This window comes from Miniopterus natalensis, chromosome 16 (assembly GCF_054644295.1).
Source record: "Miniopterus natalensis isolate mMinNat1 chromosome 16, mMinNat1.hap1, whole genome shotgun sequence".
Taxonomy (NCBI): domain Eukaryota; kingdom Metazoa; phylum Chordata; class Mammalia; order Chiroptera; family Miniopteridae; genus Miniopterus; species Miniopterus natalensis.
This window is the reverse complement of record NC_142096.1, coordinates 33,338,082-33,351,857: the sequence shown is the minus strand read 5'-3', so window position 1 is coordinate 33,351,857 and position 13,776 is coordinate 33,338,082. Positions and strand designations below refer to the sequence as shown.

At 46.1% G+C, this 13,776-nt stretch overlaps 1 protein-coding gene across 3 annotated transcripts in view; it reads right to left on the bottom strand.

Annotated features, from left to right (window-relative positions):
* The window catches only part of FER1L6 (fer-1 like family member 6), a 99,215-nt gene that overhangs the window by 34,185 nt on the left and 51,254 nt on the right, over nt 1-13,776 (bottom strand). For all 3 annotated transcript variants that reach the window (XM_087825184.1, XM_087825185.1, XM_016215998.2), the window contains 3 exons: nt 12,348-12,472; nt 7,007-7,141; nt 3,908-4,057 (listed from right to left, as the gene is read on the bottom strand). In XM_087825184.1, coding sequence (XP_087681310.1) covers nt 3,908-4,057; nt 7,007-7,141; nt 12,348-12,472 — 410 coding nt within the window. The remainder of the gene's footprint in view (nt 1-3,907; nt 4,058-7,006; nt 7,142-12,347; nt 12,473-13,776) is intronic.

Genomic DNA, 13,776 nt, shown 5'->3' with positions numbered 1-13,776 from the left:
TGGGGTTCGATTCCTGGTCAGGGCACATGCCCGGGTTGCAGGCTAAGCAGCCGATCAATGACTCTCTCATCATTGATGTTTCTATCTCTCTCTCTCCCCCTCCTTCTCTCTCTCTGAAATCAATAAAGATATGTTTTAAAGTAATAATAATAATAAAGTTGTATCTTTAAAAAAAGAAAAAAAAAGAATTGAAGCCGAGTCTGAATTCAAGGCAGAGAGTCTAGAAGACAGTGGGGCTATGAGCCAGAATTGGGAGGACGGGGCGGGGAGGAGGCAGCTAGCTTGGGCAGGTGAGCGCAAGAGAAGCAATGAATTCAGTCCGGGCCACTGGAACACCAGGGTACTAAATCTTTCTTCTGAGACAGGGAAGTGTTTCAGTAAAGGGGGTGGAGGGGCTGAATAAACCATCCACAGATGAAAACTGAAAGCCACGGGAGACAAATGAAGGCATTTCCAGCTCCCGTCTCCCAGCATGTACGAGACCCACATGCTAAGACAGCCACGCGGATGATCAAATTACTTTTTGAGCAAGTAATCGAATGAGAAATCCTAATGGAACCCTAATGAATTTTATCTCTTAGGCTGCCTGCCTCCGACAATGCTTCCTCTATTAACTCAGCTGTCAGGAAGCAGCAGGGTCTCACCTCTCTGCTCAGCCTGGAGGAATGAGGGAGGGGGAGAGGCAGACGGGGCCATGGAGAGAGCCGGAGCCCTCAGAGGACCTGCAGGGATCAGTAGGTCCAGCCCCTCCGTGACGGATCAGAGGACTCACACTCGGAGCGCCTCAGGAAGCTTTGCATAATGAAAAGAGCAGCTGACTGAATCCAATTCAATTAACCTTGAGCCTCAGCTTTTCAGCTCTCTTTTTTAAAAAATTAAGTTTATTGGAGTAACATTGGTTAATAACATTATGTAATTCTCAGGTGTATAAAATTATAATGACATCTGTGTACTCTATTGCATGCTCCCCACCCAAAGTCTAGTTTCCTTCTGTTACCATATATTTTATAGAACTACCATATGGTCCAGGAATCCTTCTTCTGGGTATTTATCCAAAAAATATAAAAACACTTATTGATAAAGATATACATCCCTCTGTGTTCACTGCAGCTTTATTAGCAGTGGCCAAGACATGAAAGCAACCTAAGTGTCCCTCGACAGGGGGCTGGATAAAGAAGATGTGGTACGTATATACCATGGTACTCCTGCTCAGCGTAAGAAAAAATGAAACACTGCCATTTGCGACAACATGGATGGACCTTGAGAGTATTGTGCTAAGTGAAAAAAGTCAGACTGAAAAGGAAAAAAACTGTGTGGTTTCACTCAGGTGTGGGATAGAAAACAAAAAGGAACTAACTAACTAATGAAACGAGCCTCAGCTTTCTGACACGTAAAATGGGAGCCTTGACTAGATCTAGCTTTCCCAAGCCTGCCATTCCTCTACTACTTTTACCACCTGTTCTATTACTCAGGAAACATGGTCAATAGATACAGTTTTGTTTTCAAAAAGGAAACTTCACATCGCTAAGTAAAACAAGTACCACTGGCCATAAATGGAAAATAACTTTAAAAATGAAAACAAGCCCTGCTGGCATGGCTCAGTGATTGAGCATTGACCCATGAACATGGAGGTCGGGATTCGATTCCAGGTCAGGGCACCTGCCCGGGTGGTTGTAGGCTCCATCCCCAACAGGGGCACACAGGAGGCAGCCGATCAATGACTCTCTCATCACTGATATTTCTCTCTCTCTCTCTCTCCTTTCTTCTCTCTGAAATCAATAAAGATATATTTTTAAAAAAATGAAAACAAAACATGTTATTGGAATATGTAATGTGAAACATTTCTTAAACTTCCTTTTCACTATATTTTGCTTTAATGTTCCATTTCATAACAATATTACTCCTAAAAGAACAGGTAGAATTTACTGAGTGTTTATTCCATGCCAGGGACTTTGGGTAGATTACCATCCTCACTCTGCAGGAGAAATACAGAGAGGTTAAGTAGCTCACCCAAGGTCGTACTCTAAGAAGTGATGGAAGTGAGCTCTATACGCACGGGATACATTCTGTTAGCATAGATAGCTAGCTAGTTATTAATATGGGAAGGGAGCAAATGGAATCAGACATTAAGCCTAATAATCTAGGGAGCCGAACTGGACATTAAGCCTCATTCACTAGGAATTCACAGACTCCGCAGGGGACTGCGGCATCCTCTGCCAAAGGGACTTAATCCTGAGCAACCCCCTAATGGGCAGAAAGAATCTACCCAGAGAACAACCAGTCCAGTAGAGGGATTATGGGGGAGGGGGTGGAGAGTGGCGGAAATTCCTTTGTTAGGCACATGTGCAGTAGAAATCAAGATGACACAGCAAAACTTTGAGGTGTGCACAGTAGGAGCCAAAACGGCGACATAAAGGCAGAGTCTAGCCTGGAAAACCCAGGGAAAAGACCGGATTGGATAGGCAGAGGACCCAGCACAAGCCTGAGAGGGATTAGGAAAGAGATTGGTTAGTCTGAAAGAAAGTCTGCTCTCTCCCAAACTGGAGGTAATATAATCAAAGCTTAACAAAGGCCCATCTACGTAGCACGTGTCCATTTGTCCATTCGTTTTCAAATGTTCTCTCTCTGTAGCAGCCCTGTGGCTCCACGCATGGGCCCCAGGGCAGGCCTGGGTGTGGCAGCACAGTGCCAGCTGGACCACAGCTGGGAACAGGAGCCGGGCAGGAGCAGAGACTGTGCCGGACCACCAGAGCCAGGGTGATGGCATTACAGTTCTGGATCCTGACCCCCCTGGTGGGCACCTACACTCACCAGGCCCAGGACTTTTCCAACAGCGATACGGAGGCCGGTCATCTGGTTGCAGAAGGGACACTGGGCACCTGGGGACAGCCTTTAATTTTGCTCCAATAAATCTTGCTAAATCCTCATAGGTGTGGGTCCCCTAAATGTGTTTCTCATGTCTCCACGGAAGAACCCTATTTCCACCAGCAATGAGTCCATCACCTTCACTCTCTTATTGTCTGTGTTAGGAATGCTTGTCTTCTAGTTTCTCTACCCAGTGAGATGTTTTAGAAATTGGGATTTCTGAAAAACAGGTTTACCTATAGAGGGACTGGTCTAACCCAAAGGTAAAGAGCCACCTGCCCTCAGTGAATGAAATGGTCTAGGAGAGAAATCTCTCTGACGGAGGCCCACCTGGTCACTTCTCTCCAAGGTCTTCTCCATGTCGCATTTGGTCTTCTACCGGGCAGCCAGACTCGAGAGTCTCAGCTTCCCTCCCCAAGTTTCCTGTCTTTGCTTTCTGAAGAATTCTTCCAAGGCATGTGTTTATCCCTATGTTCTAGGGGGACGGATTAAGAGCTTTTTATCTTTAGGACACTGTGTGATATGGTACAAGGAGCAAAAAGCTTTGAAGGTCTAAGTACAGCTCTCAGGCCAGTCACCAACTAGCTGCATGATCAGGTAAGCCAGTCAATCACATTAACCCTCAGTTACGATCTGTGAAATGGGAATCATAATACCTATCTCAACACGACTGAAGGAGGTCTAGTGTAATGAAAGGTACATGAGGCTGCAAATCCCACACCGGGCACATGGTAAGTCCCACAAATGTTTGCTCATCTCTCATGGTCTGCAGGGCGCTCAAGGACTTGTACATAGGGCTACTCAAGCATTGTTGACTAAACCCATAAGAATATTTCATCCTGGGATTCTAAATGGTAGACAGGGGCTCTGGGACTAGCCTGTGTTCTTAAGTGGCGCCTCCCAGATCCCCAGAAGGAGACACCTCCAGACACAGGACAGCAGGGAGGGACCAGGCAATTTCACTGAAGTTCGCTTCTGCTTCTCTAGCCAGGTAGACTAGAGAGACAATGACTAGCGCAGGTGTCATTTCTACTTCACTTACCTGGAACAGCTCGAACACGGCAAGGAGGTCCCCTCCAGAGAGGTTCCCACAGAAGATGGGGTGATAGCACAGCCTGGGTGCCTCATAGTCCTGGTCAGCCAGCTTCACAACAGGAGCAGCCACCGTGGCACCCAAATATTCTGGCTTTCCCTGAGGCAGAAAAGAAATGAATTTTCGGCCCTGATTGCCACCTACCTCGTCTGACCTGCATCAGTAGAATTTTGTAAATAATCTTCACAAAATCATCGGCCTCGTGTCTCCCTCTTGCTACAGTTCTCGTATACCTTTCCAAGGCTTGGGCTCCCAGGGAAAACTCCAAGTGGGTCACCTTAGGGACTTCCTGGCCCGAGACTATCTTAGGGGTTATCTCTCTCCTCTGCATATAGAGCTCAGTGGCACAAAGTTAAAATAATCATCTAGGGTAGACTTGAAGGGAAAAAGGAGAAATAAGTTGACACCAAACATCCCAAAAGCTCTCCAGGGCAGGAAACTATTGTGGTCGGGACCTTGAGCTTTGGAGTCCTGCAACCCTATGGCCTTGGGTCATTTACACAACCTTTTTTTGAGCCTTATGCTTAGAGGGGTTAAAAGTACTGCCTGTTAATAAGGCCAGGAGGTTGATGTAATGACGTGTGTGCTTTGCACAAGTGACTGGTATACAATGAGTGCTCAACACAAGGTAAGGCGATGAAGGTGATGATGACGATGATGATGATGATATTAAGGTCAGTGTGTTAAGTGGCAGAGCAGTTCTACCCCATTTTTCTTGGTAGTAAAAGCGGTTGTTAAAGTAGTTTTATATGTATGGATGGATGTGACCTGTAAGTCTAAGAAGTATTAGATGGCGCCATCTCTTGCTTCTGCTCCACGCTTGCTCTCAGGAGCCAGGGCCCACATTCCCCCAGGAGCAGCAACCCCCAGGGGCTGCTTTGCTTGCTGTTTATCTCGGGAACTCCTGGAATGTAAGCTCCATACGGGCAGAGTTTGCCTGTCTTATTCTCTGCTGTGTCCCCTGGCACAGGGCAGGCACTCATTACATATTTATTGAGTAAAGCTGTTGGATTAATGACTTCTGAAGTCCAAGGACAGCACCCCCAGGCCCTTCTGGCTGCAGCTGGATTTGAGCATTTGCATGGCTTCGTTGTCTTTGGACTCATGAACCAGCGCATGCATTCCTGGCTGTAAGAGGAAGCCTGGGTGAGGTGGAATTGGGATTTAGTTAAGTCGCCCTCGGAAACAAAGCTGCCTGCTGGTATCCACTAGTAGGGTCAGACCTGTTCCTAATCTGGGTACAGGTAAGGAAGCTGAGTAATGTGCCATATACTTATTTTGTTCAGGATCTAGCTGGGAATTATTAAAATTAGCCCTGGAAACAAAAGAGTCAATATAAACCCAAACAACAAATTTGCCAAACATAAACTCATTTCCTAGACAGCCAGCAGGCCCTAATGAGGGCACAGGCACTAAGTAAAGAGAGAAAGCTCTAGACTGAAGTTGCCTCTGGCAGAGTCAGAACCTCATGATCTGACCATCCCTGCAGGACTGTGGGCCCAGGCAGCCGCAGCCTGCAGTGTAAACTGAATCTGTGCGTGTCCATGTGTATCACTCCAGGAGGAAATTTCAACACTTGCATGATTTGTTTTCTCTCCTACATTTCCTTTTCCTTTAGATGTGAGAATGGAAGCTTGTTTTTCTTTGAAGGGCTTGGCTTGGGATGGAGCCCACAAGAATGGAATGGAGATCTAGAAGGAGTCCTAACAGCAGAGGATGGCCAAGGGAAATCCATGGAGCCACCTGGTTCAGGGGGAGCTTTCAAAGATGCTCGATTGTTGTTACTGGTTTAAAAAAAACAACAAAAACTTAGTATTGGAACCATGTTGTTGGGAACAAAATTGAAAAGGTGCTTATTTTGTGACTATGTCTACAGAAAATCTATACTATATGCCCAAGAGTAGCACTCACATTCCATAAATATATATATCTAGCTCCAACTTACAGCTGTGAGATGGCACCAACAGAGAGAGAGAGAGAGAGAGGGAGAGGTAGTGGGGTAGAGGGGTAGAATGTGTGTTTCTAAGGGCGTACAGCTACACCAATCACTCCCACATGTGCAGGAAAGAGGGACTCAGGAAACTAGGTTCAAGTTCTGGCTCTGCCTCCAGCTAGCTGTGACCTTGAACAAGGCATTTGACCTTTCTGGGTGTCCATTTCTTTCTCTAGGAAGCAAGAGGGTGATTTGTGCTCTCCAAGGTGCCTGCTCACCTTCTACAATTTCCCCAGCCTAATTTCCTCCTGACCTTGGTTCAAGGTCAGGGCTGCTGGCTGGGATGCACTGAGGTGAGGAGGTGAGGCAGTTTTAGGAAGGCTTTTTTGAACAACTGTTATCCTTAGTATATTTGTGCTTCTGCAACTTCCCAAGGAGGTAGAGACATCAAAGCAAATAAACTTTTGCCTTTCAATTAGACTTCTTAATCTAAAAGCAATTTTATTTGTAATTTTAAACAAATCTCCAGTAAGGTCTTGAATCTATCCAACATTTCAGAACACGGACATCTTTGGAGAGGAAGCGGTTTGGCTAACTAACATCATAAAAGAAATGGGATAGAGACAAATGTGTTGTTTCAGGTTTTGGAACCAACAACCAACAAAAAAAATAAAGACCCAGTTACAAAGGCTGAATTAGTGACAATACCCATTCATTCCCTTCCAGCCAGGCAAGGTCAGTAAACACCTCCTGCTTTCTAAAGGCATGAACATTTTTACTAAGCAGCAATAGGGCACAGAACTAGCTGGGGGCTGGGCACATATGGGGGTTGCTCTATAAAGTATCCTATCACTGAAGCCATGTGAGTCAAATGAACTTCTGTCACCCAGATCCCATTTTAATTGCAATCCAAAGGGAAATCTAAGTAAAAAACCCTCAGTGAAACAAATGACCACCACCAATTTTCCTGGTTCTGTAATTCATTGCTTTCCCGGGTCAGGATTGCTGCCAGGCACATCTAGATCCTGAGCATTAACAGGCTGGTTAAATAAAGAAAGTTAGTAGAACACAGCATTTTTAGCGAGGCACAGCCAGCACTGTCTGGGGACACTCACCACCGCGTCACTGTCATAGAGCTCCACCACCACCAAAGGCGGGGACTCTGCCAGCTCCTTGTGGTCTCCATGCAGCACCAGGTCATTGAACAGCAGCATCTGGTTCCAGGTTGGGGAGAGGGTTTGGGAAATGACCTGGAAGGTGGGGCCAAAAGAAAAGCAAATGATCATTCAGTTGGGGTGCAGGGGTTCCAAGGTCCATTCAAAAGATAGGTATGGATGGCAGAGAGAACACATCCTCGTCATCACTGCTCACTCATTCAACTTTCAAGGGACAATGTAAACCAATGCACTACTAAGTACTAGATGGCGGTGGATGAAAAGATTCCCTGCCTTACAGATGTTACATAAGTTTCAGGAGTAGAGCCCCTACAATGTTTTTTTGTGTTTTTTTTAATATATCTTTATTGATTTCAGAGAGAGGACAGGAGAGGGGGAGACAGAGATAGAAACATCAATGATGAGAGAGTCATTGATCGAGCCCACAACCCGGGCATGTGCCCTGACCGGGAATCGAACCCCGATCGCCTGGATCCTAGGTGGACGCTCAACTGCTGTGCCTGGCCAGGCACCCCTACAATGTTTAATACACTATGTGCATACATCATTTCAACTCAATCCTTACAGTAGTGCTGTGATGATAAGACTACGCTTTATTGAGCACTTACTACATGCCAGCTGCTGCATTTTACATGCACTGTTTCTGGGAGATGCATACACTTATCTATTCAGGTTACAGACCAGAAAACTGAGGCTCACTTGCCCAGAGCCAGCAAGGGGCAGAACTGAGATTCAACTTGGATCTCTGGTACCAAAGCCCAGGCTGCTAAACTCGTGCAGCTTCACCAAGTAGATGCTAGTATTATCTCCATCTTATGGAAGATCAGACTGAGGATGGGGGTATCTGGTAATTCTTCACTTGTGAGCAAATAAAATTTTGTCATCAAATACTCTAAAGTGGGAATTAAATCTAACATTTTTCTATTGAATTCTATGGTTCTGTGGATATTTACTTGACTGCATTGAAGAGACCAGGGTCTTCAAAATAACCCTCACCATTTTTCATGACATCATTCTCTCTACCATAGAAAACTGTGATCTTGGCAGTTGACTGCACCCATTATTCAGATAGAGGAACCCAAGGACAAAGAAGGACCACAACTTGCATAATTGGTCCAGAACCATGGGTGGCTCACCTCGAAGTGGCTCACAGGCCCCTGTCAGGCCATTTAAGTGGTACCTTCAGAAGGGAGGTTGTAGTTGGGCTTATATCCTCTATGGTTTGACTGGATGTCTGGAACCATGTGAGTTTCACAGAGCTAAGGGCTAACGTTCTTTGCAGAATGGGTGGACTCTGCACCATTACTATGTGAGGCCAGTCCTAGAAAGAGGGCACTGCTACATCTTCCTCTCTTCCAGGCTGTGCAGGCAAATGGGTGATTTCACAGGTGAACAAGGCACAGCAGCTGTGGGGTCCCGGGGAAATTTCCACACCACCTCTGAACTGCACCTTCACTTCTCACCTTTCACCCCAGGAGGAATCAGAGAGAGATCTGCCCTTGAATAACTGCCCAGGCTCAAAGCCCAAATAAAATTGTCATCTTAGAATTTTACATCAAGTGCCATCTCTAGACACAGCATGAAATCATTGGCAAGTTGGTCACGAAATAATTTTTTATTGCTCTTCTTTAGCTGAGTCATAAAATTGGTGTGCACTCCACAGTTTCCTTCCTTTGTTGCTTATTTGGTTTTAGAGTATTTTATGCCTCAGACACAGTAATATTTTTGACATAACATTTCAGATAAAATCTCAACTTTTTGGACAAAAAAATGAATGGTTTCAAACAACCTATAAACAGGAGTTATGGGGTTGCAACACAAAGCTAGTCTGGGTCACAAAGAACCACGTGTTTTAACCACAGTGTCTTTCCTACAGAAATATTTTTGATGTATTTCTTGGCACTCTGGCCTATAAATGCCACTTGATAAGATTCCAGAGTTCAGCATTCATTTATTCATTCAGTCATTATCATTTATTCACTCAACATATATTTATTCAGGACCTACAATGTGCTAGGCACAGTATTCACTGCTAACACAGCATCCTGTGCATGGCAGGAGCTCTGTAGCTATTTGCATGAATGAATGAGTAGATACTGGCTTATCCCCAGGATTGTTTCCATGAGTAAAGGGACCAAGGTCACCTTCAAGTGGTCTGTTAAGTCTCACCCAAACAAAAATATATTCTTCCACTTTACTGCCAAAGGTGCCCACCACTAGCCTCATTTTTTCAGGGCTTCCTTAAGGAGTCATGCACTATTATAATGTTAAATGACATTATTTGGGAGGTTATAGTTCCACTTTGCCAAAACTTTAAAGAAAGAGTGAGATACATGGGTGCCTTACATTCAAGTTGGACAGGTGATTCAACCTCTCTGACACAGTTTACCTCACTTAAATGGCACTAAAACCTCATAGAGTTGTTATAACCATTGTCTGAGATAATGCATATTAAGTACCTGGAACACAGTAGGTGCTCACTAAGTGCTTGTCACCCACCCTGCTCCACCCTACCAACACTCTTTTATAAATGAGTAAACATTTACTGAACACCTACTATGTATCAGTCTTGGTGCCCTGGGGTACTCGTGTCTAGCAAAAGACCATCCATGTCCTCAGGACGCAGCATCGGTCTGGTTGTTTGAAATCTCAGGTTTCATGCTCTTCACCCTATAAGATGCCCTCAACTCCTCTAAGACTTCCTCTTAACCAATTAGTACCTCTCCCCTGCTATTGCCAAAGCCTTTCTTTCCAGGATCTGTCTCCCTTTTCCTTTATCTATCCTTCAGTCACCACAGGTTTCTAAGTCTCACGTCCTCAGTGACATCTGGAATAACTGGATTCCCTTCTAAAACATTTTGTACCTTTAAGTCACTTTATAGAGGACTGGTTTGCGGGCCTGGCCCTTCAGAGACTGTTCTCCCTGGGCTCCATGTGGCCAGTTGAGACTAGAACTACCAGGTGAACCGGAGGAGCTCAGATATGGCTGCAGGGACCCCAAGCTAGAGCTTTCCCCATCATAAAGAGTAGGAAAGGGGGACTGTCACACACAGACCAGTCCCTCCGATGCAGCACAACACTGAAACAGGAGAAGGAAACTGGATTCCTTTCTTATCAAAATGGAAGCAGAACAATTAAGCAAAGTAACTTTGGAATTGGACCAACCTGGCTATCCATTGTGGCTCTACCATCTTCTACCAGAATTTCTTCTGAAGAAATTGAGGACAGAGAGGCCCTTAACTTTGCCTTCCTCATCTGCAGAATAAGGGCACTAATAACATCCACTTTGGGGCTGCAATGGGGTGTAGCAATCAATGCATTTAGAATGCTCAGCATCACGCCTGGCATGTGGGGAGCTTTTGGTAAATGACAGCTATTATTATTAACAAGAATTAGGTACTTGGTTCAAAGTATGGAGGCAGAGTCCAGGCTTAACAGAACCTGTTTTCCCTTTCAAAGGATTATTTGATAAATAAATGCCATCTGTTCCTTTGGGATATGGGTCCAAATCAAATGAAGATACTATATGGAGATACAACACAGAAGGATAATCACATGGTAGCCCAGGGAACAAATTCAAACCCCCCCAACACACATGCACACGCACACACTGATCTCTGCGATCACCTCTGAGCACCTGGATTCCATAGCTGTGGCTGGCAGAGGAGGGTCCCAGGGGCCCACCCTCAGAGAATCCCCCTCCCTCTTGCAGGAAGCCTCAGTGACAATGAAGTCACATAGAAGCTCTGATAGGCAAAGCACCGTCCTGGATGATGACACTGTATATACCTAAGAGATATACACAGTGTCATCAGCCGTATATTGCAGGTGAAGAAATTGAGGACAGAGAGGATTTTGCTTAAGATCACACAGCTAATAAATGGAAGAACTCGGATTTGAACCCAGGCAATGTGGCTCCAGAGTCTAGACTCTTAATTACTGCACTGCGTGCTACCTCTCAAGACAGAGAGGAGAAAGAATCCTGCACTCTCCTTGTTTTCACGCTCATTCTTTAGAATGGAGTCACTTCCTTCTGAGGTCTCTCTTGACTTCCCTCCTAGACAAAGCTAAGCCCTCTCTCCAGCACCTCTTGGAGGCCCAGCATTTTGGGGTTCATCAGAGTGTAGCTGACTCTTCTGCCCAGAGGGAAGCTTGTCTCCACGCCCAGATCACACATTGCACAGGAGCAGGGTCTGGTCCCCTCGCTCCCCTGAGCCCAGCATGGCGCCTGGCACAGAACAGACACTCCACAGGTGCTGGTGAGGTGGATGCAACACTGGTGCACATTATGATCTTGGTTTGTGGTCACAAATCAAAATGCAATCTCACCCGTCACCCAGATCATGGCCTCATTTTGGAAAGAAATGCCAGCCCTCATAACATCAACCAACATAATGGGCACCATTCATCAATCACTTACTCCCTTAACTCTTTGCTTCTTTACAATAGCCCTATTTTAAGATGACAGACCAAGGCTTAGTGAGTAAATGCAGCTAGAAAATAGATGAGCTAGAATGAAACCTCAGGTCTCTGTGTCCTGTGTCTTCCTTCCCAGAGACAGGCAAATCCTTTACTGAGCCCCCCTCTCTCGGAACAGTGCACCCTCAGACAACAGAGTAAACCCTAGTGAATACAATCCTATGAACAAGCCCAGTGGACTTGTGTTGATTAGGGACCCTCCTCATATTTCAGCACTCGGTGTCCAGAAAAGGGAGTGAGCACAGAGGGGACAGGTGTGGGCCTGTCTACACCAGGCCTCACAGCATCCATCAGGAAGCGGTATTTTGCAGGAGAGAGAGACACTGACTTGCAGAGATGTTGAAAGTATGCCAGGTTCCCTAGCTGGGAGGTGGAAAGCGACACTGCCAAGCCTAGGCTTCCTGTCCACAAAGTCAGAAAGCCTTCCCCCCTATCAAGACCCTCAGTACAGCTGGACCATAAGCCTCCTGTGGTTGTCTGTGTGCTGGTTTCCAGTTTGTTCATTCCCCACCCAGCTTGGCCTTGTGCTTGGCACTTCAGCAGGAGTTCTAGGTACCAGGTTCTGCTTTCCCCGCCCCTCTTCCTTTGCCTGAGGAAACTGATGCCTTGGCTTCAAGATAATGGGTCACACTGGAACAGTAGACCCCATGTCTGTCCTTCCTTGCACACGTGCTTTTGAGTCTGAAACACCTATGAAGCCAGAGACACGGGAATCTGCAGCGTGGCCCTGCCTTTTCGTTCCTGGGGTCTGCTGTGGGTCGGCTGAGGCTGCAGGAAGAAGCCGGCGGGCTTCCCTTGTTACCTTTGTGGTCTGGCAGTGGGAAAGGAACGTGACCTTGGCAAAGGGGTCTGAAAGGCCACTGCTGTCGGCTGCGATGAGGCCCCGGGCTTGGTACATGTGCGCTCTCAGCTGAAAGATATGCCGGTCTGTGGACAGACAGCAGAAAGGGCAGGAGTTAGCGGCTTTTCAGGGGCATTAGGTACATTGTGGGTGTCTGTGTGCAACGCTTGTCTGTAGGTACATCCAGGGGTGGACAAAGGAGCCACAGTACCAGGGCCCCTGAGACAGAAATGGACGCAGTAAAGAGGTCATGTTGGTGGGTCCCTGGGGGCCTGGCACTCTCTTTGGTGCTGTCACTGTGGGCTTTAATCTTCACGACAACCCTGTGAAATATATATAATCATCTCCATTTTACAGATGAGGAAAATGACCCAAAAGGCTAGAATAGGTTTCCAAGTTTACAGAACTAAAAAATGCCGCAGGCTGGGTTTCATTCCTGTCAGGTTCCAAAATCACCTTCTCTTTCCAAAACACCACATTTTGATAAGAGCTGGGCAGAGGGGGAAAAAGGGAGGGGATTGGGGGACATCTGTAATAATGTCAACAATAAAAAAATATCAGAAATAAATAAAGAATAAAATACCACATTTTAATTCCAAGCAATTCTTCTGTTTCCACTGGTGTGTGTGTGTGTGTGTGTGTGTGTGTGTGTGTGTGTGTGTGTGAGCACATGCGTGTGTGTGGAGGGAGAGAGAAAGGGTCTTCTCCACAAATAGTTTTTGCTTTAATAAAGTCAATAAAGCCTTGAGCCGTCCACTAAGCCATTCAGCCAGCCAAGGTCATTTTGAGCACCTCCCATATACCAGGTACAGTTCTGGTCTCTGAAGTAGTTAAGACACCCCTGCCCTTGGGGAGCTCCATGGAGAAGGCAAAAGATGACACAAACACCGCAACCATGGTGACAGGGTCAGGGCTAAGTGTCCTGGGAAAGAAACAGACAGAGGACATGGGAGCCGGAAGGCAGGAGCGAGCACACCTGCTTGATGGGATGGGAGGCAGGGAGAGGGCTGCAGGTTGGGGCAGGTCAGGGTTCAGTGGGGAAGCCCAAGGAAGGGTTCAAAAGTTCACAGCAGAGAAAGTCAACTAGATCGCTGCATGAAAACATGCTGCAGAGGGTCACAAACTGTGGGGAAAATCTTTCCTCTCGTCTGAATTGTTCGTAGCTGGGACAACAAATATGTCCAGGTACCCTGGGTCCCTAGAGGTGGTATCTATAGAAATAACATCAACCGGTGTGGGTGTTTTTCACCCAAAGATAAAACTCTAAGGACAGGATGGAAAGCAGTGGAAATAAAGTCTGGAGACTTTTGCTCCATCAGTTACTAGCTGTGTGATTCGGGGGCAATTCCTAAGCATCTCTGATACATCCTTTGTCTCTCTGTAAAATGAA